The sequence below is a fragment of the Tachyglossus aculeatus genome, chromosome 1 (assembly GCF_015852505.1).
Source record: "Tachyglossus aculeatus isolate mTacAcu1 chromosome 1, mTacAcu1.pri, whole genome shotgun sequence".
Lineage (NCBI taxonomy): Eukaryota > Metazoa > Chordata > Mammalia > Monotremata > Tachyglossidae > Tachyglossus > Tachyglossus aculeatus.
In genome coordinates this window covers 65,778,150-65,800,299 of record NC_052066.1, presented here as the reverse complement: position 1 = coordinate 65,800,299, position 22,150 = coordinate 65,778,150, and the positions used below count along the sequence as shown (strand labels likewise).

General features: G+C 44.1%; 1 protein-coding gene across 1 annotated transcript in view; it reads right to left on the bottom strand.

Annotated features, from left to right (window-relative positions):
- LIPH (lipase H) overlaps nt 1-22,150 on the bottom strand; it is a 96,234-nt gene that overhangs the window by 32,718 nt on the left and 41,366 nt on the right. Inside the window, exons 12-14 of the mRNA XM_038745063.1 lie at nt 9,079-9,168; nt 6,509-6,682; nt 2,393-2,488 (exon numbers count right to left, since the gene is read on the bottom strand). Coding sequence (XP_038600991.1) covers nt 2,393-2,488; nt 6,509-6,682; nt 9,079-9,168 — 360 coding nt within the window. The remainder of the gene's footprint in view (nt 1-2,392; nt 2,489-6,508; nt 6,683-9,078; nt 9,169-22,150) is intronic.

The window sequence follows — 22,150 nt, the reverse complement described above, 5'->3', positions numbered from 1 at the left end:
AGTGGAAAGAGCCCGGGCTTTGGAGTCAGAGGTCACGGGTTCAAGTCCCGGCTCCGCCAATTGTCAGCTGGGTGACTTTGGGCAAGTCACTTACCTTCTCTGGGCCTCAGTTACCTCATCTGTAAAATGGGGATGAAGACTGTGAGCCCCCCGTGGGACAACCTGATCACCTTGTAACCTCCCCAGCGCTTAGAACAGTGCTTTGCACATAGTAAGTGCTTAATAAATGCCATTATTATTATTATTATTATTATTGATTGATTGATTGAAAGCAATCTGCTACAAGTCAAAGCTCATTTATGCAGGGCAGCAGTGGCTTGGGAGGGTTGTCGAGGGTGGAGACTCAAGTTGGCTGCATGGAAGGAGACAAAGGTCAACCACTTCTGGATTTTTACCAAGAAGTTGTGTGAATACACTACCGGAACAATGGCAGATGGGGCGGGGTGTTCTGGGAGAGATGTGTCCATGGCGTCGCTGTGAGTAGGAGACAGCATAAGGCAAGACAAGGATATATAGCCATAGGGCTGGGAGTTGGGGTGGCAAAGAGCTCACCTCCTCCAGGAGGCCTTCCCAGACTGGGCCCCCTCCTTCCTCTTCCCCTCCTCCCCCTCCCCATCCCCCCCCCCCCCGCCTTACCTCCTTCCCCTCCCCACAGCACCTGGAAATATATAAATATGTTTATACACATTTATTACTCTATTTATTTTACTTGTACATATTTATTCTGTTTATTTTATTCTGTTAATATGTCTTGTTTTGTTGTCTGTGGGGTGGCAAAGAGCTCACCTCCTCCAGGAGGTCTTCCAAGACCGAGCCCCCTCTTTCCTCTTCCCCTCCTCCCCCTCCCCATCCCCCCCGTCTTACCTCCTTCCCCTCCCCACAGCACCTGGATATATATAAATATGTTTATACATATTTATTACTCTATTTATTTTACTTGTACATATTTATTCTATTCATTTTATTTTGTTAATATGTTTTGTCTCATTGTCTGTCTCCCCCTTCTAGACTGTGAGCCTGCTGTTGGGTAGGAACCGTCTCTATATGTTCATTCATTCATTCAATTGTATTTAACTATTCTGCACACAGTAAGTGCTCAGTAAATATCATTGACTGACAGCTCCTTTTAATTCCCAGGCCTGTGCTCTATCCTCTAGGCTAGGCTGCTACTCCAGGTTCTTTGGGGGGTGGGAGGAGGTGTGGATTAGGGTACCTAGTACAGTGCTTTTTACACAGAAAGTGCTCAATAAATACAACTGAATGAAGGAATGAATGAGTGTCCACATGTTTTGTTTTGTCGTCCGTCTCCCCCTTTTAGACTGTGAGCCCGTTGTTGGGTAGGGACCATCTCTATAGGTTGCCGAGTTGTACTTCCCAAGCGCTTAGTACAGTGCTCTGCACACAGTAAGTGCTCAATAAATACGATTGAATGACTGAATGAATGAATGTCCACCTCTTTTGTTTTGTCGTCCGTCTCCCCCTTTTAGACTGTGAGCCCGTTGTTGGGTAGGGACCATCTCTATATGTTGCCAACTTGTACTTCCCAAGTGCTTAGTGCAGTGCTCTGCACACAGTAAGTGCTCAAAAAATATGATTGAATGAATGAATGAATGAATCTTAGAGCCATCCTACCTAATTAGGGACAACTTAAAGGTGACAACCAATCTTCAAATGGACAATCACCAAATTTTTTGACCATAAAGCCTAATATAAGGATTCATTTGGTTTTGGAAGGGAGAGCAAAATATCAGCAGGTAATCTCCCCCCACTAGATTGTGAATGTGGGCAGGGAATGTATCCGTTTATTGTTGTATTGTACTCTCCCAAGCACTTAGTACAGTGCTCTGCACACAGTAAGCACTCAATAATAATAATAATAGTAATGATGGCATTTATTAAGCACTTGCTATGTGCAAAGCACGGTTCTAAGCACTGCGGGGTGGTACAAGGTAATCAGGTTGTCCCACAAGGGGCTCACAGTCAATCCCCATTTTACCGATGAGGGAACTGAGGCCCGGAGAAGTGACTTGCCCAAAGTCACACAACTGATAATTGGTGGAGCCGGAATTTGAACCCATGACCTCTGACTCCAAAGCCCGGGCTCTTTCCACTGAGCCACGCTGCTTCTCAATAAATACCATCAACTGATCGACTCCCCTCAGTATTTAGATTGGGTCACAGCCAGTGTTCTAGAATGAATATTCATTCATTCGTTCAATAGCACTTATTGAGCGCTTACTGTGTGCAAAGCACCGTACTAAGCGCTTGGGAGAATAATGATGGTCACTCTGCCTCCAGCAAGATGCTGAATCCCAAAAATCTTACGGGGGTTTACAGAGTAAAGTTTATTGTTTCCAAGGAAGAGTTTGATAAGGTGAAAAAAGTTACTCACTGCAAAATGGCTCTTTATCAGATGTATCAAAAAAAGCTTTTGCTTCTGGAGGATTCTTTTGTGTCAGGTAGTTTTTCCATTTATCTGCATGGTAACCTGTATATTAGAAAAGTGGCACATAGCATTATTCCATAAATTACATAAGAATTGATTTTACATCCCATGCAAAGTGTAAAAATTGAAGTTAGGAAAAAATAATACTAAGGGGACAACCGAATTTTATCATCTCCTCCCTCAACTCATGCATTTCTTTTTTTTAATCTTACCTCTTCAAAATGATAATTGATTTTATTCCTACAACATTCATCCTCTATTCCACAGAAAATCAGTTTCCGTGAAGTCGAGTGGTATTTTATATTACAAAAAAAGGTCTGGGTGAATTTAGCTCAAATGGAAAGAACAGCTAAAAAGCCCTTGTTAGAGCCAGGCACAGATTCTGATTACTCAACCATTAAAAAAGGGCTTTTTGAGTTTTCTCCATATTCTGTGGTTCTATGGATAAACTCTATTATGATCACAATCCTCTGTTATTATTCTAAGTCTGGAGTCGACTCAGAGGACCAGGGTTCTAATCCTGGCTCCGCCACATGTCTATTTGTATTGGTGTCTGTCTCCTCACCTATAATAATAATAATAGTAATAATAATAATGGTATTTGTTAAGCGCTTGCTATGTGCCAAGCACTGTTCTAAGTACCAGGGTAAATGCTAGGTAATCAGGTTGTCCCACGTGGGGCTCACAGTCTTCATCCCCATTTTACAGATGAGGTAACTGAGGCACAGAGAAGTGAAGTGACTTGCCCAAAGTCACACAGCTGACAAGGGGCGGATCCAGGATTAGAACCCACGACCTCTGACTCCCAAGCCTGGGCTCTTTCCACTAAGCCACTCTTGACTGTGAGCTCGTTGTGGGAAGGGATTGTCACTGTTTATTGTTGCACTGTACTCTCCCAAGTGTTTCATTCAATCGTATTTATTGAGCGCTTACTGTGTGCAGAGCACTGTACTAAGCGCTTGGGAAGTACAAGTTGGCAACATATAGAGACGGTCCCTACCCAACAGTGGGCTCACAGTCTAGTTTAGTACAGTGCTCTGCACACAGTAAGGGCTTAATAAATATGAACGAATGAATGAATGAATGCTGTGTGGCCTCGGACAAATCACGTCACTTCTCTGTGCCTCGGTTCCCTCGTCTGCAAAATGAGGATTCGATACCTGTTCTCCCTCCTGCTTAGACTGTGTGCCCCACGTGGGCGACAGTTATCTCATGGCTCAGTGGAAAGAGCCCGGGCTTTGGAGTCAGAGGTCATGGGTTCAAATCCCAGCTCTGCCAATATTCAGCTGGGTGACTTTGGGCAAGTCACTTCACTTCTCTGGGCCTCAGTGACCTCATCTGTATAATGGGGATTAAGACGGTGAGCCTCCTGTGGGACAACCTGGTCGCCTTGTAACCTCCCCAGCGCTTAGACCAGTGCTCTGCACACAGTAAGCGCTTAATAAATGCCATCATCATTATTATTATTATCCCAGCACTTCATACAATGTACGGCATGTAGTAAGTGCTTTACAAATGACACAATTATAATTATTATTACTAAGTTCTTTAGTATCAGACTAAGGAAACTCACTCTCACTTTTTCAATCCTCAAAACAATATATGATTGTCTCAATCACCAGTGACTTGGTGATTTAAACCGCCTGGTTGACAACACCAGAATCATCTCACCGGAGACCATTAATTCCCCCCGCCGCGTCCCCACTGCCTACCTTCCCCAACCCCAAAAAGATAATAATAATAATAATAATGGCATTTGTTAAGCGCTTACTATGTGCAAAGCACTGTTCTAAGCGCTGGATGAAAGCGCAAAGCATTACATCCCTCTAGACGGTGAGCTCCTTGTGAACAGACTGGCCTGGGAATCAGAAAGTCCTGGGTTCTAATCCTACCTCCACCACTTACCTGCTGTGTGACCTTGGGCAAGTCAATTCACCTCTCTGGGCCTCAGTTATCTCATCTATAAAATGGGGATTGAGACTGTGGGCCTCCCGTGGGACAAGGACTGTACCCAACTCGCTTTACTTGTTGGGCTTAGTACAGTGCCTGACGCAGAGTGAGCGCTTAACGAATACCACAGTTATTATTATTATTACCAACTCTACTGTATTATACTCTCCCAGATGCTTAGTACGGTGCGCTGCACGCGTAAGCGCTCGATAAATACCACTGATTAATTGATCCCATCCTACAACTGAGAAGCAGAAGAAGAGAAGCAAAGGAGAAGCAGCGTGGCTCAGTGGAAAGAGCACGGGTTTTGGAGTCAGAGGTTGTGGGTTCAAATCCCAGCTCTGCCAGTTGTCAGCTGTGTGACTTTGGGCAAGTCACTTCACTTCTCTGGGCCTCAGTTCCCTCATCTGTAAAATGGGAATTGACTGTGAGCCCCCCGTGGGACAACCTGATTGCCTTGTAACCTCCCCAGCGCTTAGAACAGTGCTTTGCACTTAGTAAGTGCTTAATAAACGCCATTATTATTATTATTATTATCATTATTATTATTAACTGAGGCAGGCTGTGCCCCACAATTTTCCGGATGGTACGCCCGGCTTCTGCTGAAACTGGGGCAGTGATGCCAAAGTAGCCTAGATTCTGCTCATTTCAGGAGGGAGGAGGGCAAGGCCCAAGAGGAAAGTGAGATAAAGAAGGACTTTTTTAAAAAATGCTCTTTGTTAAGCACTTATTACATGCCAGGCTCTGGAGAAGATACAAGTCAATCACGTTGAATACAGACCATGTCCTACATTTAATCCCCATTTTGGAGAAGCATTGTGGCTCAGTGGAAAGAGCACGAGCTTTGGAGTCAGAGTTCATGGGTTCAAATCCTGGCTCTGCCAATTGTCAGCTGGGTGACTTTGGGCAAATCACTTCACTTCTCTGGGCTTCAGTTATCTCATCTGTAAAATGGGGATTAAGACTGTGAGCCCCCCGTGGGACAACCTGATCACCTGGTAACCTCCCCAGCACTTAGAACAGTGCTTTGCACATAGTAAGTGCTTAATAAATGCCATCATTATCATTATTATTATTATTCTGAGTGAACTGAGGCACAGAGAAGTGAATTTTCCAAGGTCCCACATTTTTAAAATGCTCTTTTTTAAGCACTTATTACATGCCAGGCTCTGGAGAAGATACAAGTCAATCAGGTTGGACACAGCCCACGTCCTACATTTAATCCCCATTTTGCAGATGAGTGAGCTGAGGCACAGAGAATCAATCAATCAATCAATCGTATTTATTGAACGCTTACTGTGTGCAGAGTACTGTACTAAGTGCTTGGGAAGTACAAGTTGGCAACATATAGAGACAGTCCCTACCGAACAGTGGGCTCACAGTCTAAAAGGGGGAGACAGAGAACAAACCAAACATACTAACAAAATAAAATAAATAGAATAGATATGCACAAAGAAAATAAATAAATAAATAGAGTAATAAATATGTACAAACATATATACATATATACAGGCGCTGTGGGGAAGGGAAGGAGGTAAGATGAGGGGATGGAGGGGGGACGAGGGGGAGAGGAAGAAAGGGGCTCAGTGTGGGAAGGCCTCCTGGAGGAGGTGAGCTCTCAGTAGGGCTTTGAAGGGAGGAAGAGAGCTAGCTTGGCGGATGGGCAGAGGGAGGGCATTCCGGGCCAGCGGGAGGACGTGGGCCGGGGGTCGACGGCGGGACGGGCGAGAACGAGGCCCGGTGAGGAGATTAGCGGCAGAGGAGCGGAGGGTGCGGGCTGGGCTGGAGAAGGAGAGAAGGGAGGTGAGGTAGGAGGGGGAGAGGGGATGGACAGCCTTGAAGCCCAGGGTGAGGAGTTTCTGCCTGATGCGCAGATTGATTGGTAGCCACTGGAGATTTTTGAGGAGTCACAGAGAAGTGACTTGTCCAAGGTCCCACAGCAGACAAGTGGCGGAGCTGGGATTAGAACCTGGGTCCTCTAACTTCCAGGCCGGTGTGCTTTCCACTAGGCCAAGCTGCTTCTCAAGCCTGAAAAGATGACTGATAAGTGGATCTGCGTGGTGACTACTACTTTAGCCACCTAGTCAAAATCTAACATCCGGGGGCGCTTACCCAGCAAGGGACATGACGATGTCTGATTCGCTCCCTCTCCACAGCTAAAGCACTTGCCATTCCTATAATCTTTGTAGGAACCACAGGGGTAGGCAGTGATGTTACAGTGCTTTTTCAAGGAAGACAGGTACAGGTACACAGACCTCTGATGGTCGCACTTAAAATACTGTAATCCTACAAAAAGAAAAACATACTTTAGCGGACTATTACTGTTACTTTCTCTGCAACGAATCTTTTCACCGCGGTTCAACGTCACTGTTTTAGAAGAAACGTTCAATCGACGTTTCCTGTATCCTCAAGAACCTCCACTGGTCACCCACCCACCTCTGCATCAAACAGAAATGTCTTCCCACTGGGTTTAAATAATAATAATGATGATGGTATTTGTTCAGTGCTTACTATGTGCCAAGCACTGTTCTAAGCACTGGGGTATTCATTCATTCATTCAATCATATTTATTGAGCGCTTACTGTGTGCAGAGCACTGTACTGAGCGCTTGGGAAGCACAAGTTGGCAACATATAGAGACGGTCCCTACCCAACAGTGGGCTCACAGTTTAGAAGGGGGAGATACAAGGTGCTCAGGTTGTCCCACGGGGGGCTCACAGTCTTAATCCCCATTTTACAGATGAGGACACTGAGGCCCAAAGAAGTTAAGTGACTTGCCCAACGTCACACAGCAGACAAGTGGCAGAGCCGGGATTAGGACCCATGACCTCTGACTCCCAAGCCCGGGCTCTTCACACTAAGCCACGCTGCTTCTCTCTGTTTGAAAGCACTCAATCACCTTGCCCACCTATTTTGATTAAAAAAATGGTAATAATAATAATAATAATAACAATTATGGAATTTGTTAAGCCCTTACTATGTGCCAGGAACTGTACTGAGAGCTGGGGTGGATTTTAAAAAAATCAGTGCCTGTCCCACATGGGGCTCACAATCTCAATCCCCATTTTCCAGATGAGGGAACTGACGCACAGAGACTTCGCTAGGTTTCTCTTTTTATTTTTATTTTCTTATGCCAGTTGTTAAGCGCTTATTATATGCCAGGCACTGTACTAATTGTACTTATTATATGCCAGGCACTGGGGTTGATACAAGCTGATCAGTTTGTACACAGTCCATGTCCCACGTGGGGCTCACAGTCTTAATCTGCTCCGCCAATTATCAGCTGTGTGACTTTGGGCAAGTCACTTAACTTCTCTGTTCCTCAGTTCCCTCATCTGTAAAATGGGGACTAAGTCTGTGAGCCCCCCCATGGGACAACCTGATCACCTTGTACCCTCCCCAGCGCTTAGAACAGTGCTTTGCACATAGTAAGCGCTTAATAAATGCTATTATTATTATTATTATTAATCCCTCATTTTAAGATGAGGTAACTGAGGCACAGAGAAGTGAAGTGACTTGCCCAAGCTCACACAGCAGACAAGTTGTAGAGCTGGGATTAGAACCCAGGTCCTTGGACCCCCAATCCCGTGCTCTGTTCACTAAGCCAAACTGCTTCTCCTGGCACTTTGGCTCCTTCCTGAACTCACCATGGCTCCTTACACACAGTCAGTCAGTCAATTGTATTTATGGAGCGCTTACCGTGTACACGACACTGTACTAAGCGCTCAATAAGTATGTTGGTGGTCTTGCCCAGATAACTCTATCTCTTCCCGAGGGCTTCTTTTGCCTCTGGGTGCCTCTTCCTCCCTAGGCTGTCTTGTTCAATCAATCAATCAATCATATTTATTGAGCGCTTACTGTGTGCAGAGCACTGTACTAAGCACTTGTTCCTTTCTTCCTCCCTTTGGGACTCTCTATCTCTCTCTCAGTCTCTTTTCCTCCCCCCTCCCAAAACTCTTAGGTACATATCTGAAATTTATTTACTTATTTATTTATATTTATTTATTTATTTATTTATTTATTTGCTGTTTATTTATTTATTTATTTATTTATTCATTTTGCTTGTACATATCTATTCTATTTATTTTATTGTGTTAGTATGTTTAGTTTTGTTCTCTGTCTCCCCCTTCTAGACTGTGAGCCCACTGTTGGGTAGGGACTGTCTCTATATGTTACCAACTTGTACTTTCCAAGCGCTTAGTACAGTGCTCTGCACACAGTAAGCGCTCAATAAATACGATTGATGATGATCTCCCCCTCTAGACGGCAAGCTCATTGTGGGCAGGGAATGTGTCTGTTCATTGTTGTATTGTACTCTCCCAAGCGCTTAATACAGTCCTCTGTACACAGTAAGCACTCAATAAATGAATAAATGAGTGAAAACTGCCCCAAAAGGCCCCTCCCCAAACTCAGGATGAAAAGGCACCTATTTTTTTTTTCAAATTTTCCATTCCTGTTTTCCATTTTTGCTTCTGAGAAAACCTGTAAATATGATACTTTTTTTACAGCTAGAAAGATTCACTTAATATCCAGCTTTTATGTTGCCAACTTGTACTTCCCAAGCGCTTAGTACAGTGCTCTGCACACAGTAAGCGCTCAATAAATACAATTGATTGATTGATTTTAATTTATTTAATGTGGACTTTTACTATCATTTTCCAAATGAAGAATATCTGTCTTTACCAGAAAATATTGTTTTTGGACATCCAGGTTGATCCAATCCTCCATTTGGATAGAAATCTATATTTCCCAATGTTTCTCTAAAACCTAATGCTAAAAAACAAAAACAAAATACAAAATACAATCATTAAATGAATAGAAAAGAAACCCAAAAGAAAATAATCTACGGATAAAGTGACTAGCCACTGACATTTCTTGGAATTTGAATCTGGAAGAAAATAATAATTAGTTGAAAATAGTTGTATACACTACAAGGATAAAGAGTACATTTCAATATTCAGAAGAACGTTAGATGTCGTGATTCGGCATTTTGGTACTACAGCTCTTGATATTTGCAAAGCGCTTTGTGGCAATGAAGTTCTTTCTCAGAAAAAAAATAAAATAAACCCCAAAACTTTCCTCCCTCTGAAGCAAGTCACTGTTATCACCTTTGCTTTACAGATGAGGAAACTACAGCACAAAGAAGCTTAATGATTTGTGAACAGAAAAACCAAGATTAAAACCTGGGGTTTTATAATAATAATAATAATGGCATTTGTTAAGCGCTTACTATGTGCAGAGCACTGTTCTAAGCCCTGGGGGGGTTACAAGGTGATCAAATTGTCCCACGTGGGGCTCACAGTCTTAATCCCCATTTTCCAGACGAGGTAACTGAGGCTCAGAGAAGTTAAGCGACTTGCCCAAGGTCACACAGCAGACATGTGGGGGAGCGGAATTCGAACCCATGACCTCTGACTCCAAAGCCCAGGCTCTTTCCACTGAGCCACGCTGCTCCTCTATCCACTCTGTTCTTTGTTTATCTCACTTAGCCAAGTTGCCTGAATTTGTGCGTGTGTGTGTGTATACATATGTGTGCACATGTGAGCGTGCACATACATGTTTCGTTTATCTTCATATTCCAAGATTCATTCATTCAATTGTATGTATTGAGCGCTTACTGTGTGCAGAGCACTATACTAAGTGCTTGGGAAGTAGAGAAGCAGCGTGGCTCAGTGGAAAGAACCCGGGCTTTGGAGTCGGAGGTCCTGGGTTCAAATTCCGGCTCCGCCACTTGTCCGCTGTGTGACTTTGGGCAAGTCACTTAACTTCTCTGGGCCTCAGTTCCCTCATCTGTAAAAGGGGGATTAAGACTGTGAGCCCCCTGTGAGACAACCTGATCACCTTGTATCCCCCATCCCAGAGCTTAGAACAGTGCTTTGTACATAGTAAGTGCTTAATAAATGCCATCATTATTATTATTATGGGTTCAAATACCGGCTCTGCCACTTGTCAGCTGTGTGACTATGGGCAAGTCACTTCACTTCTCTGGGCCTCAGTTCCCTCATCTGTAAAATGGGGATTAAGACTGTGAGACCCCTGTGAGACAACCTGATCACCTTGTATCCCCTCCAGTGCTTAGAACAGTGCCTTGTACATAGTAAGCACTTAACAAATACCATTATTATTATTATTATTATTACAAGTTGGCAACATCTAGAGACGGTCCCTACCCAACAATGGGCTCACAGTCTACAAGGGGGAGACAGACAACAAAACAAAACATATAGACAGGTGTCAAAATCGTCAGAACAAATATAATTAAAGCTATAATTCCATGTCTTGGTGAGCCCTGTTAGGGACAGGGGCTTGAACTCACTTCTTGAGTCTACCCTAATCAGATATTTTAAAGAATTATGCTAGAAAAATACCTTGAAATTGAGTATTTAGTGGCCTTGGAATTTTGTATTATATTGAAGATGGAGCTTTCCCTCTCAGCTTTCCCATTCTGAAATAATAATTATTGGGAATGTTACTTCCAGTAAGTCCTGTATTTCCTTCAAAACTCTGATGTGGCTATTTTTTCTAGGTCTGAAACAAGAGATTTTTTGGATATTTCTAAAATGTGATTTTCTCACAATCTTAAAAAATCTTTATACCATTTTGTGATTATAAAGAATCCCTTCCTTCCTCTCCCCCTCGTCCCCCTCTCCATCCCCCCTTCTTACCTCCTTCCCTTCCCCACAGCACCTGTATATATGTATATATGTTTGTACATATTTATTACTCTATTTATTTATTTATTTATTTTACTTGTACATAGCTATTCTATTTATTTTATTTTGTTAGTATGTTTGGTTTTGTTCTCTGTCTCCCCCTTTTGTACTGTGAGCCCACTGTTGGGTAGGGACTGTCTCTGTGTGTTGCCAATTTGGGCTTCCCAAGCGCTTAGTACAGTGCTCTGCACATAGTAAGCGCTCAATAAATACGATTGATGATGATGATGATTTATCCAATTTGACAGTCCTACATCAACCCCTATATCAACAGAGAAGCAGCGTGGCTTGGTGGATAGAGCACGGGTCTGGGAGGGAGGACCTGGGTTCTAATCCCACCTTCACCACTTGTCTGTTGGGTGACCTTGGGCAAGTCACTTCACTTCTCTGGACCTCAGTTACCTCTTCTGCAAAATGGGGTTTAAGATTGGGAGCCCCATGTGGGACAGGGACTGTGTCCAACCCAATTAACTTATAACTACCAAAGTGCTTAGTACAGTGCCTGGCTCATAATAATAGCTTAACGAATACCACAATTACTACAATTAATATTAACCCCAGCACTTGGCACAATGCTTGGCCCACAGTAGGCGCTTGATTCATAAAATGAGTAGTAGTAGTATAAGATTCCATTTATAGGAGGGTCACCCTTAGAAAACGGTCTCTTCCACACTATGCACTCTGAATTATGATAGGACAGAATTTCTAGCCCCTTTCTCCCTCAGGGTGAGATGTCCATTCCGAATATTGTTGGAGAGTCAAAAAGTTGCTTAGCAAAAGTTGCTACTGTCTCTTCAGTGGCCAAAAGACCTACAGAGTGCTTAATAATAATAATAATAATAATGGCATTTATTAAGCCAAAAGACCTACAGGCTGCTTAATAATAATAATAATAATGACATTTATTCAGCATTTATTATATGCAAATCACTGTTCTAAGTTCTGGGGAGGTTACAAGGTAAGCAGGTTGTCCCACGTGGGGCTCACAGTCTTCATCCCCATTTTACAGATGAGGTAACTGAGCCCCAGAGAAGTTAAGTGGCTTGCCCAAAGTCACACAGCTGACAAGTGGCGGAGCCTGGATTTGAACCCATGACCTCTGACTCCAAAGCCCGGGCTCTTTCCACTGAGCCACGCTGCCCTAGCTGGCAGGTGGGGAGGCAAAGAACTATCTTTCCCCTGGTTCCATGATCAATCAAATCAGTCAGTGGTTTATACGGAGCACTTACTATGTACAGAACACTGTACTAAGCGCTTGAGAGAGTACAATATAACAAAATTAGCAGACATTTCCCTTGGTATGACCTTCCAAGTAAAGGTCCCTCTTAGTGGACCCCATTTGGCGAATAACAAAAACATGCCTGGCAGGTTTAGTGGCCTCTGAACTGAAAATTGAACTCATTCATTCTTTCATTCAATCGTATTTATTGAGGGTTTACTGTGTGCAGAGTTAGAGCTTGGAAGAGTACAATACAACAATAAACAGACGCACTCCCTGCCCACAGTGAGCTTGTAGAGAAGCAGTGTGGCTCAGTGGAAAGAGCACGAGTCAGAGGTCCTGGGTTCGAATCCCCGCTCTGCCAGTTGTCAGCTGTGTGACTTTGGGCAAGTCACTTCACTTCTCTGGGCCTCAGTTCCCTCATCTGTGAAATGGGGATTAAGACGGTGAGCCCCAAGTGGGACAACCTGATCACCTTGTAACCTCCCCAGTGCTTAGAACAGTGTTCTGCACATAGTAAGCACTTAAATGCCATTATTATTATTTCAGCCTAGAGGGGGAGTCAACCATTAAATATAAATAAATTAATTAAAGATATGTAGACTCGACGGCATAAGACAAGACACAAATGCCGTGGAGTTGGGAGGGGGGATGATATAAGGAAGAAAGTCAGGGTGAAGGGAGAGGTAGAAGAGGAAAGCAGGGCTTATTCAAGGAAGGCCTGTGGGAGGAGATGGGCCTTCAAAAAGGCTTTGAATGGGGGAAGAGTCATTTTTTGTCCTATTTGAAGAGGGAGGGAATTCCAGGTCAGAGGCAGGATGTGGACCAGGGATTGGCGGCAAGATAGATGAGATCAAAGTACAGTGAGAAGTTTAACAACAGAGGAGCAAAGTGTGTGGGTTGTAGCAGGAGAATAGTGAAGTGAGGTAGGAGGGGGCAAGGGGATTGATTGCTTTGAAGCCAATGGTGAGGAAATGTTTTCTGATGCAGAGGTGGATGGGAAACCACTGGAATTTCTTGAGAATCAATCAATCAATCATATTTATTGAGCGCTTACTGTGTGCAGAGCACTGTACTAAGCGCTTGGGAAGTACAAGTTGGCAACATATAGAGACGGTCCCTACCCAACAGTGGGCTCACAGTCTAAAAGTCCCATTAAAGTCATTAAAGTCCCATTATGTTTCTTTATAGTACACCAAAGTCAAACACCATGAGGGCAAGTAGAGCTATTGAATATGAAGCCATTTACTGGCAAAATCAGGGCAAGATTTTATAATCTGCCTAGCGGAAAGAGCACAAGAATGAGAGTCAGAGGACCTGAGTTCTAATTCCAGCTCTGCCACTTAACAATAATAATAATAATAATTTCAGTATTTGTTAAGCACTAACTATGCGCAAAGCACTGTTTTAAGCGGGGAAACATGTACTGAACGCTTTTGTAGAAAAATGATCTGGGCAGCAGAGTGAAGTACAGACCGGAGAGGGGGGAGACAGGAGGCTGGGAGGTCAGCAAGGAGGCTGAGATGGCAATCAAGGAGAAGCAGTGTGCTTAGTGCTTCCCCACAGCACCTGCCCAGCGCTTAGAACAGTCCAGCGCTTAGAACAGTCCAGCGCTCAGAACAGTGCTTCGCACATAGTAAGCGCTTAATAAATGCCATTATTATTATTATTATATATGTTTGTACATATTTATTACTCTATTTATTTCTTTATTTTACTTGTACATATCTATTCTATTTATTTTATTTTGTTAGTATGTTTGGTTTTGTTCTCTGTCTCCCCCTTTTAGACTGTGAGCCCACTGTTGGGTAGGGACTGTCTCTATGTGTTGCCAACTTGTACTTCCCAAGCGCTTAGTACAGTGCTCTGCACACAGTAAGCGCTCAATAAATACGATTGATTGATTGATTAGTGGATAGAACACAGAACCAGGAGTCAGAAGGACCCGGGTTCTAATTCCGGCTTCTCCACATGTCTGCTGTGTGACCTTGGGCAAGTCCCTTTACTTCTCTGGGCCTCAGTTACCTCATCTATAAAATGGGGATTAAGAGTGTGAGCCCCATGTGGGACAGGGACTGCGCCCAACCTGATGAACCTGTATCTATCCCAGAGCTTAGTACAGTGCTTGGCACATAGTAAGCACTTAACAAGTACCATAATTATTATGAACTGTTATTATTACAAGCTGGGCTAGGATAAGTGATTGTATTGATGTGGTAGCAGCTCGGATGGAGATGAAAGGGCTGATTTTAGCGATGTGGTAAAGGTGGAAATGACAGGATTTAGCAATGGACTGAATATAATAATTATAATAATGTTGGCAGTACTCTGCACATAGTAAGCGCTCAATAAATACGATCGATTGATTGATTGATTGATTAAACGCTTAACTATGTGTCTAGCACTGTTCTAAGCACTGGGGTAGATATGAGATAATCAGGGTGTCCCACATAGGGCTCACAGGCTTCACCCCCATTTTACAGATGAGGGAACTGAGGCCCAGAGAAGTGGAAGTGATTTGCCCAAAGTCACACAGCTGACAGGTGCAGAATCAGGATTAGAACCCACGACCTCTGATTCCCAAGCCTGGGCTCTTTCCACTAAGCCACGCTGAATACGTGGGTTGAATGGGAGAGAGGAGTGAAGGATAACTCCTGAGTTTCCTTCTCAAAATCTCTTTTTTTCCTATGGTATTTGTTAAACACACACTCTATGCCAAGCCCTGTTCTAATCGCTGGGATAGATACAGGTCAGTCAGGTCAGACACAGTCCCTTTCCCGTACGTGCCTTATTGAAGGCACATCTCCAAGATGTTTTTCCTGACTGAGGACCTCATTTCCTCTTTTCCCACTCCCTTCTGCTTCATCCTGTTGTGCTCCCTTTACTCACCCTCCCCTCCCCACAGCACTTATGTCCATATCTGTAATTTATTTATTTACATTAATGTCTGCTCCCCCTCGAGACTGCAAGCTCGTTGTTGTGTCTACCAACTCTGTTCTAACGTACTCTCCCTAGCGCTTAGTACAAGAAGCAGCCGCAGCTCAGTGAAGAGGTGGAGTCAGAGGTCATCATCATCAGCATCATCATCATCAATCGCATTTATTGAGCGCTTACTGTGTGCAGAGCACTGTACTAAGCGCTTGGGAAGTCCAAGTTGGCAACATCTAGAGACAGTCCCTACCCAACGGTGGGCTCACAGTCTAAAAGGGGGAGACGGAGAACAAAACCAAACATACTAACAAAATAAAATAAATAGAATAGATATGTACAAGTAAAATAAAGAAATAAATAGAGTAATAAATATGTACAAACATATATACAGGTGCTGTGGGGAAGGGAAGGAGGTAAGATGGGGGAATGGAGAGGGGAACGAGGGGGAGAGGAAGGAAGGGGCTCAGTCTGGGAAGGCCTCCTGGAGGAGGTGAGCTCTCCCCAGCCCTGCCAACTGTCAGCTGTGTGACTTTGGGCAAGTCACTTCACTTCTCCGGGCCTCAGTTCCCTCATCTGTAAAATGGGGATTTAAACTGTGAGCTCCCCGTGGCACAACCTGATCACCTTGTAACCTCCCCAGCACTTAGAACAGTGCTTTGCACATAGTAAGTGCTTAATAAATACCATCATTGTTATTATTACAGTGCTCCGCACACAAGAAGCACTCGGTAAGTGTAATCGATTGATCACGATTGATTGACATGGGGCATGCAGTCTGAGCGAGCGAGAGAACGGGCATTGAATCCTCATTTTATGGTTGAGGAAACTGAGGGACAGAGAAGTTAAGTGACTTGCTCAAGGCCACACAGCGGGTAAGGGGCAGAGTTGGGTTGAGAACCCAGGTCTTCCGACTCCCAGGCAAATGCTTTTCCACTAAGTCACACTGCTTCCCCTTCACAGTTAAGACTGTGAGCCCCCCGTGGGACAACCTGATCGCCTTGTAACCTCCCCAGCGCTTAGAACAGTGCTTTGCATGTAGTAAGCACTTAATAAATGCCATCATTATTATTATTATTATTATTATTATTGATCTCCCCATCTCTCAAATGCGCTCCCTTGGCATTAGCCGTACCCCTCCTTCTCTTTCCACCTCCAATCAATCAAGCAATGGTATTTATTGAGAATTTACTGAGTGCGGAGCATTGTACTAAAGCACGATAGAAGAGAGTTGGTAGACACAAATTCATTCATTCATTCATTCAACTGCATTTATTGAGCGCTTACTGTGCGCAGAGCACTGCTTGGGCAGTACAGGTTGGCAACATATAGAGATGGTTCATATAGAGAAACGTATAGAGAAGGATGGTAGTGCCGTCTACAGTGACGGGAAAGTCAGGGAGAGGGCAGGGTTTGGGAGGGAAGATAAGGAGTTCAGTCTTGGATATATTGAGTTTTAGATGGCGGGCAGATAGCATAAGGTCTAAAGGACTCCACGCTGTCACCAAATCCTGTCAGTTCCTCCTCCGCAACAATTCCCCCTTTTAGACTGTGAGCCCACCGTTGGGTAGGGACTGTCTCTATATGTTGCCAACTTGTACTTCCCAAGCGCTTAGTACAGTGCTCTGCACATAGTAAGTGCTCAATAAATACGATTGATGATGATGATGATGATGAATTCCTCTCCATCCGAATGGCTTTCATGCAGGTCCAGACACTTTTCATATTCTGGCTTGATTACAGTATCCACTGCCTTGCCTAGTTTCCTCTGCCGCTCAGATCATTTTTCTTAAAAGTTTCTCAGCCCTCATCTCCCCACTCCCATCTAACTTCAAATGGTTGCCCGTTCCTCTCCACTTTAATAATAACGATAATAATAATGATGGCATTTATTAAGCACTTACTATGTGCAAAGCACCGTTCTAAGCAATGGGGGGATACAAGGTGATCAGGTTGTCCCCCGTGGGGCTCGCAGTCATAATCCCCATTTGGCAGATGAGGTAACTGAGGCTCAGAGAAGTTAAGTGACTCACCCAAGGTCACACAGCAGACCTGTGGCGGAGCCGGGATTCGAACCCATGACCTCTGACTCCAAAGCCCGGGCTCTTTCCACTGAAACACGCTGTTTTAAGCAGAAACCCCTGTCCATCAGCTTTAGGGTACTGAGAAGCAGCATGGCGTAGTGGATAGGGCACGGTCCTGGGATTCAGGAGGTGTTGGGTTCTAATTCTGGCTCTGCTGCTTGTGTGCTCTGTCACTTTGGGCAAGTCACTTCACTTCTCTGTGCCTCAGTTCCCTCATTTGTAAAATGGGGATTGAGACTGTGGGCCCCATGTGGGACAGGGACTGTATCCAACCCGATTTTCTGGTATCTACCCCAGTGGGCAGTGCCTGGAACATAGTAAGTGTTTAACAAATACCATAAGAGAAGCAGCGTGGCTCAGTGGAACGAGCCCGGGCTTGGGAGTCAGAGGTCATGGGTTCAAATCCCGGCTCCGCCATTTGTCAGCTGTGTGACTTTGGGCAAGTCACTTTACTTCTCTGGGCCTCAGTTACCTCATCTGGAAAGTGGGGATTGATTGTGAGCCCCACATAGGACAACCTGATCACCTTGTATCCTCCCCAGCACTTAGAACAGTGCTTGGCACATAGTAAGCGCTTAACAAATACCAAAATTATTATTATTATTATTATTATTAAATCAACTCTCCCCCTCCTATTCACCCACTCTCTCCTCCCACTGTACCTCAGCTTAAAATCCTTGTTTTTCTCAAGCTAGCCTAAGTCTCATTTTGGGTTTTTTTTTTGGGGGGGGGTGGAGCGTTGGTATTTGTTAAATGCTTACTATGTGTCAGGCACTGCTCTAAGCGCTGGGGAAGGTAGAAGTGGAAGGTAGAAGGTAGAGAAGCAGCGTGGCTCAGTGGAAAGAGCCCGGGCTTTGGAGTCAGAGGTCATGGGCTCGAATCCCAACTCTGCCACTTACCTTTGTGACTTAGGGAAAGTCACTTCACTTCTCTGTGCCTCAGTTACCTCAACTGTAAAATGGGGATTAAGACTGTGAGCCCCCTGTGGGACAACCCAATCACCTTGTAACCTCCCCAGCGCTTAGAACAGTGCTTTGCACATAGTAAGCGCTTAATAAATGCCATTAAAAAAAGTCAATCAGGTTAGATGCAGTCCTTGTCCCCCATAGGGCTCACAGTTTTAACCCCCATTTTACAGATGAGGTAACTGAGGCACAGAGGAAGTGAAGTGACTTGCCTAAGGTCATACAGCGTGGCTCAGTGGAAAGAGCCCGGGCTTTGGAGTCAGAGGTCATGGGTTCTAATCCCGGCTCCACCACAAGTCTGCTGTGTGACCTTGGGCAAATCACTTAACTTCTCTGAGCCTCGGTTACCTCATCTGTAAAAATGGGGATTAAGACTGTGAGTCCCATGTGGGACAACTTGATCACCTTGTATCCTCCCAGCTCTTAGAACAGTGCTTTGCACATAGTAAGCGCTTAACAAATGCCATCATTATTATTATTATACAGCAGACAAGTGGAAGAGTGAGATTAGAACCCGGGTCCTTCTGACTCCCACACCAGAAACAGAGGACAGCTCCCGATCCCGTGACTGCCTTAGTTCTTGGTGTGGGGAAGTCTGGCTGGAGGAGGTGAGGAGGTTAGCTCTGGAATAAAGTATCTCATGCACCTACCAACTCTGTCATATTGTTATTTTCGTACTCACCCAAACACCTTGCACAGTGCTCTGCACACAGTAAGCCCTCGAAATATACAATTTGATTGATTGATTGATTGATACTTCCAATGCAAGTCATACTAAAATGAACGGCACCTGAGAAGTAGGATAAAAGTGAGGCATTCGGAAACCTCTGTGGTGACCTATAAATTAAATTACGGGACACTCTCACGCTAATTTATTCACCGTACCTCTTCTCTCTGACCAACAATCCTTTGCTCACATCTTCCCTCTGCCCTGGTACTTCCTCCCTACTCAATCAGCGCTTAGAAAAGTGCTTGGCACATAGTAAGTGCTTAACAAATACCAAAATAATAACCATAATCATCATCATCATCATCATCAATGGTATTTATTGAGCGCTTACTCCCTGCAGAGTTTTGTACTAACCTCTGAAGCAGCTTATTGAAGCAACGTGGTTGAGTGGCTAGACCCTGGCTATGGAAGTCTGAAGGACCTGCGTTCTAATCCCGGCTCCACCGTTGGTCTACTGGGTGACCTTGGGCAAGTCGCTTCACTTCTCTGTGCCTCCGTTACCTCAGCTGCAAAATCTGTAAAATGAAGAATCTGTAAAACAGGGAAGCAAACTATGAGCCCCATCTAGGGCATGGACTATGTCTAACCTGAGTAATTTGTATCCTCCCCAGTGCTTAGTACAGTGCCCGGCATATGGGGAGTGCTTAACGAATACCATAGAGAAATTTAGAAAAGCACTTGGGAGAGAACAGTACAATACAAAATACAATACAATACAAAATACAATACAATACAATGCAATACCATAATAATAATACAATACAATAATAATAAGGATGATGGTATTTGTTAAGCGCTTACTAGGTGCCAAGCACCGTTCTAAGAGCTGGGGGAGATACAAGGAAATCAGGTTGCCCACGTGGGGCTGGCAGTCTTAATCCCCATTTTACAGATGAGGTAATTGAGGCTCAGAGAAGTGAAATGACTTACCCAAAGTCACACAGCTGACAAGGGGTGGAGAGGGGATTAGAACCCAATGATCCCTGACTCACAAGTCCGTGCTGTCAGTTGGTAGACATGTTCCCTGCCCAGAAGGAGCTTACAGTCTAGAGGGGGAAACAGGCATTAAACTAAATTTTAGATCTGGACTTGAGTGTTGCGGGGCCGATGGTGGGGTGAATAGTGGGTACAGATCCAAGTGGATAAGTGATACGGAAGGGAGAGACAATAGGGGAAAAGATGGCTTAATTGGGGAAGACACAGTAGTGTGTGTGTGTGTGTGATGTCATCTGCATTGCCGATCACACGGGGTCTTCTTAAAACTGGTAAACCCTAGGCCTGACCTTTCAATAATGCAACCCCGATCTGAACATTCATTCATTTATTCATCCAATCGTATTTATTGAGCATCTACTGTGTGCAGAGCACTGGACTAAGCACTTGGAAAGCACAATTCGGCAACAAATAGAGACAATCCCTACCCAACAACGGGCTCCCAGTCTAAGAGCGGGGGAGACAGACCACAAAACAAGTAGACAGGCATCAATAGCGTCAATATAAATAAATAGAATTATAGATGATGATGGCATTTGCTATGTGCTTGCAATGTGCCAAGCACTGTTCTAAGCGCTGGGGGCATACAAGGTCATCAGGGTGTCCCACATGGGGCTCACAGTCTTCATCCCCATTTTGCAGATGAGGGAACTGAGGCCCAGAGAAGTGAAGTGACTTGCCCAAAGTCACACAGCAGACAAGTGGCAGAGGCGGGATTAGAACCCACGACCTCTGACTCCCAAGCCCGGGCTCTTTCCACTGAGCCACGCTGGTAGAAATATACACATCATTAATAAAATCAATAGAATAATAGATATGTACACAAGCGTCGTGGGGCGGAGAGGGGGGTAGAGCAGAGGGAGGGAGTAGATGGGGAGGGGAGGAGAAGCATTCATTCATTCAATCGTATTTATTGAGCGCTTACTGTGTGCAGAGCACTGTACTAAGCGCTTGGGAAGTACAAGTTGGCAACATATAGAGAAGGTCCATCACATTGTTATCCAGAAAAGAGCCCTTGCTTAAAAGCTTCATAAAGAACCGAAGACAAGAAGGTAAAAGAGAAAACCATGCTAGGCACCGCAAACATCAAACATGACCACATACCAAGGGACAGCTTTTTTGTGTGCATAATTCATTCTTTCACTCAATCAGATTTATTGAACTCTTAACTATGTGCAGAGCACTGTACTGAGCACTTGGGAGAGTGCGAAATAACAATAAACAGACACATTTCCTGCCCACAACCAGCTTAGGACTGGGCCTTTTCAGATGCACAGGTATTCACAGCTGAATTTCACCTTCAGCAGCATCTTTGACTATTAAGGAGAATTCTATAGGCGTGAAAACAAGTTTCAGGGTAGGAGAGGCTAAATTTTTTGGGTATGCTATGAGCATTTGATGAGGGTGAATTTAACTTCCTTGTCAATGGTCTTGAACGAAAATGTAGCATTGCAGGAAATAATAAAAATAGATGTGGTAATCATATATTATGGGGATTTAAACCACAGCCAGGAAAATAATACAAAAGGCTAATTAAAGTAGTAAAATTCTGTCTTAATAGTGTATACCTGTATATATGTATATATGTTTGTACATATTTATTACTCTATTTATTTTAGTTGTACATATCTATTCTATTTATTTTATTTTGTTAGTATGTTTGGTTTTGTTCTCTGTCTCCCCCTTTTAGACTGTGAGCCCACTGTTGGGTAGGGACTGTCTCTATATGTTGCCAATTTGTACTTCCCAAGCGCTTAGTACAGTGCTCTGCACACAGCAAGCGCTCAATAAATACGATTGATGATGATGATGATGATGTATGTGGACTGATGAAGAATACTGAGCAAAAATCGTCCTACCTGGAACTTTGAACTTTAAATTTATCCCCTCCACCTAATTTTTTGAAGCTAATTTAGAAAGTTTTTTTGGCAGGGGGTCCAAATCGTTTTGAGTTGCCGCGTCTTTCCTCTCTAAATTCCACCGTTAACAGAGGGTCGCCATGAACTTCGCTACTGGGGATTAGCATTTGATGGAGGTGACTATCACCGGGCAAAAACAGGTCTCTGGGTGAGAAATGTCAGTCTAATATTTTCTCCCGCAGCCGCAAAGATCTCTAATCCTTA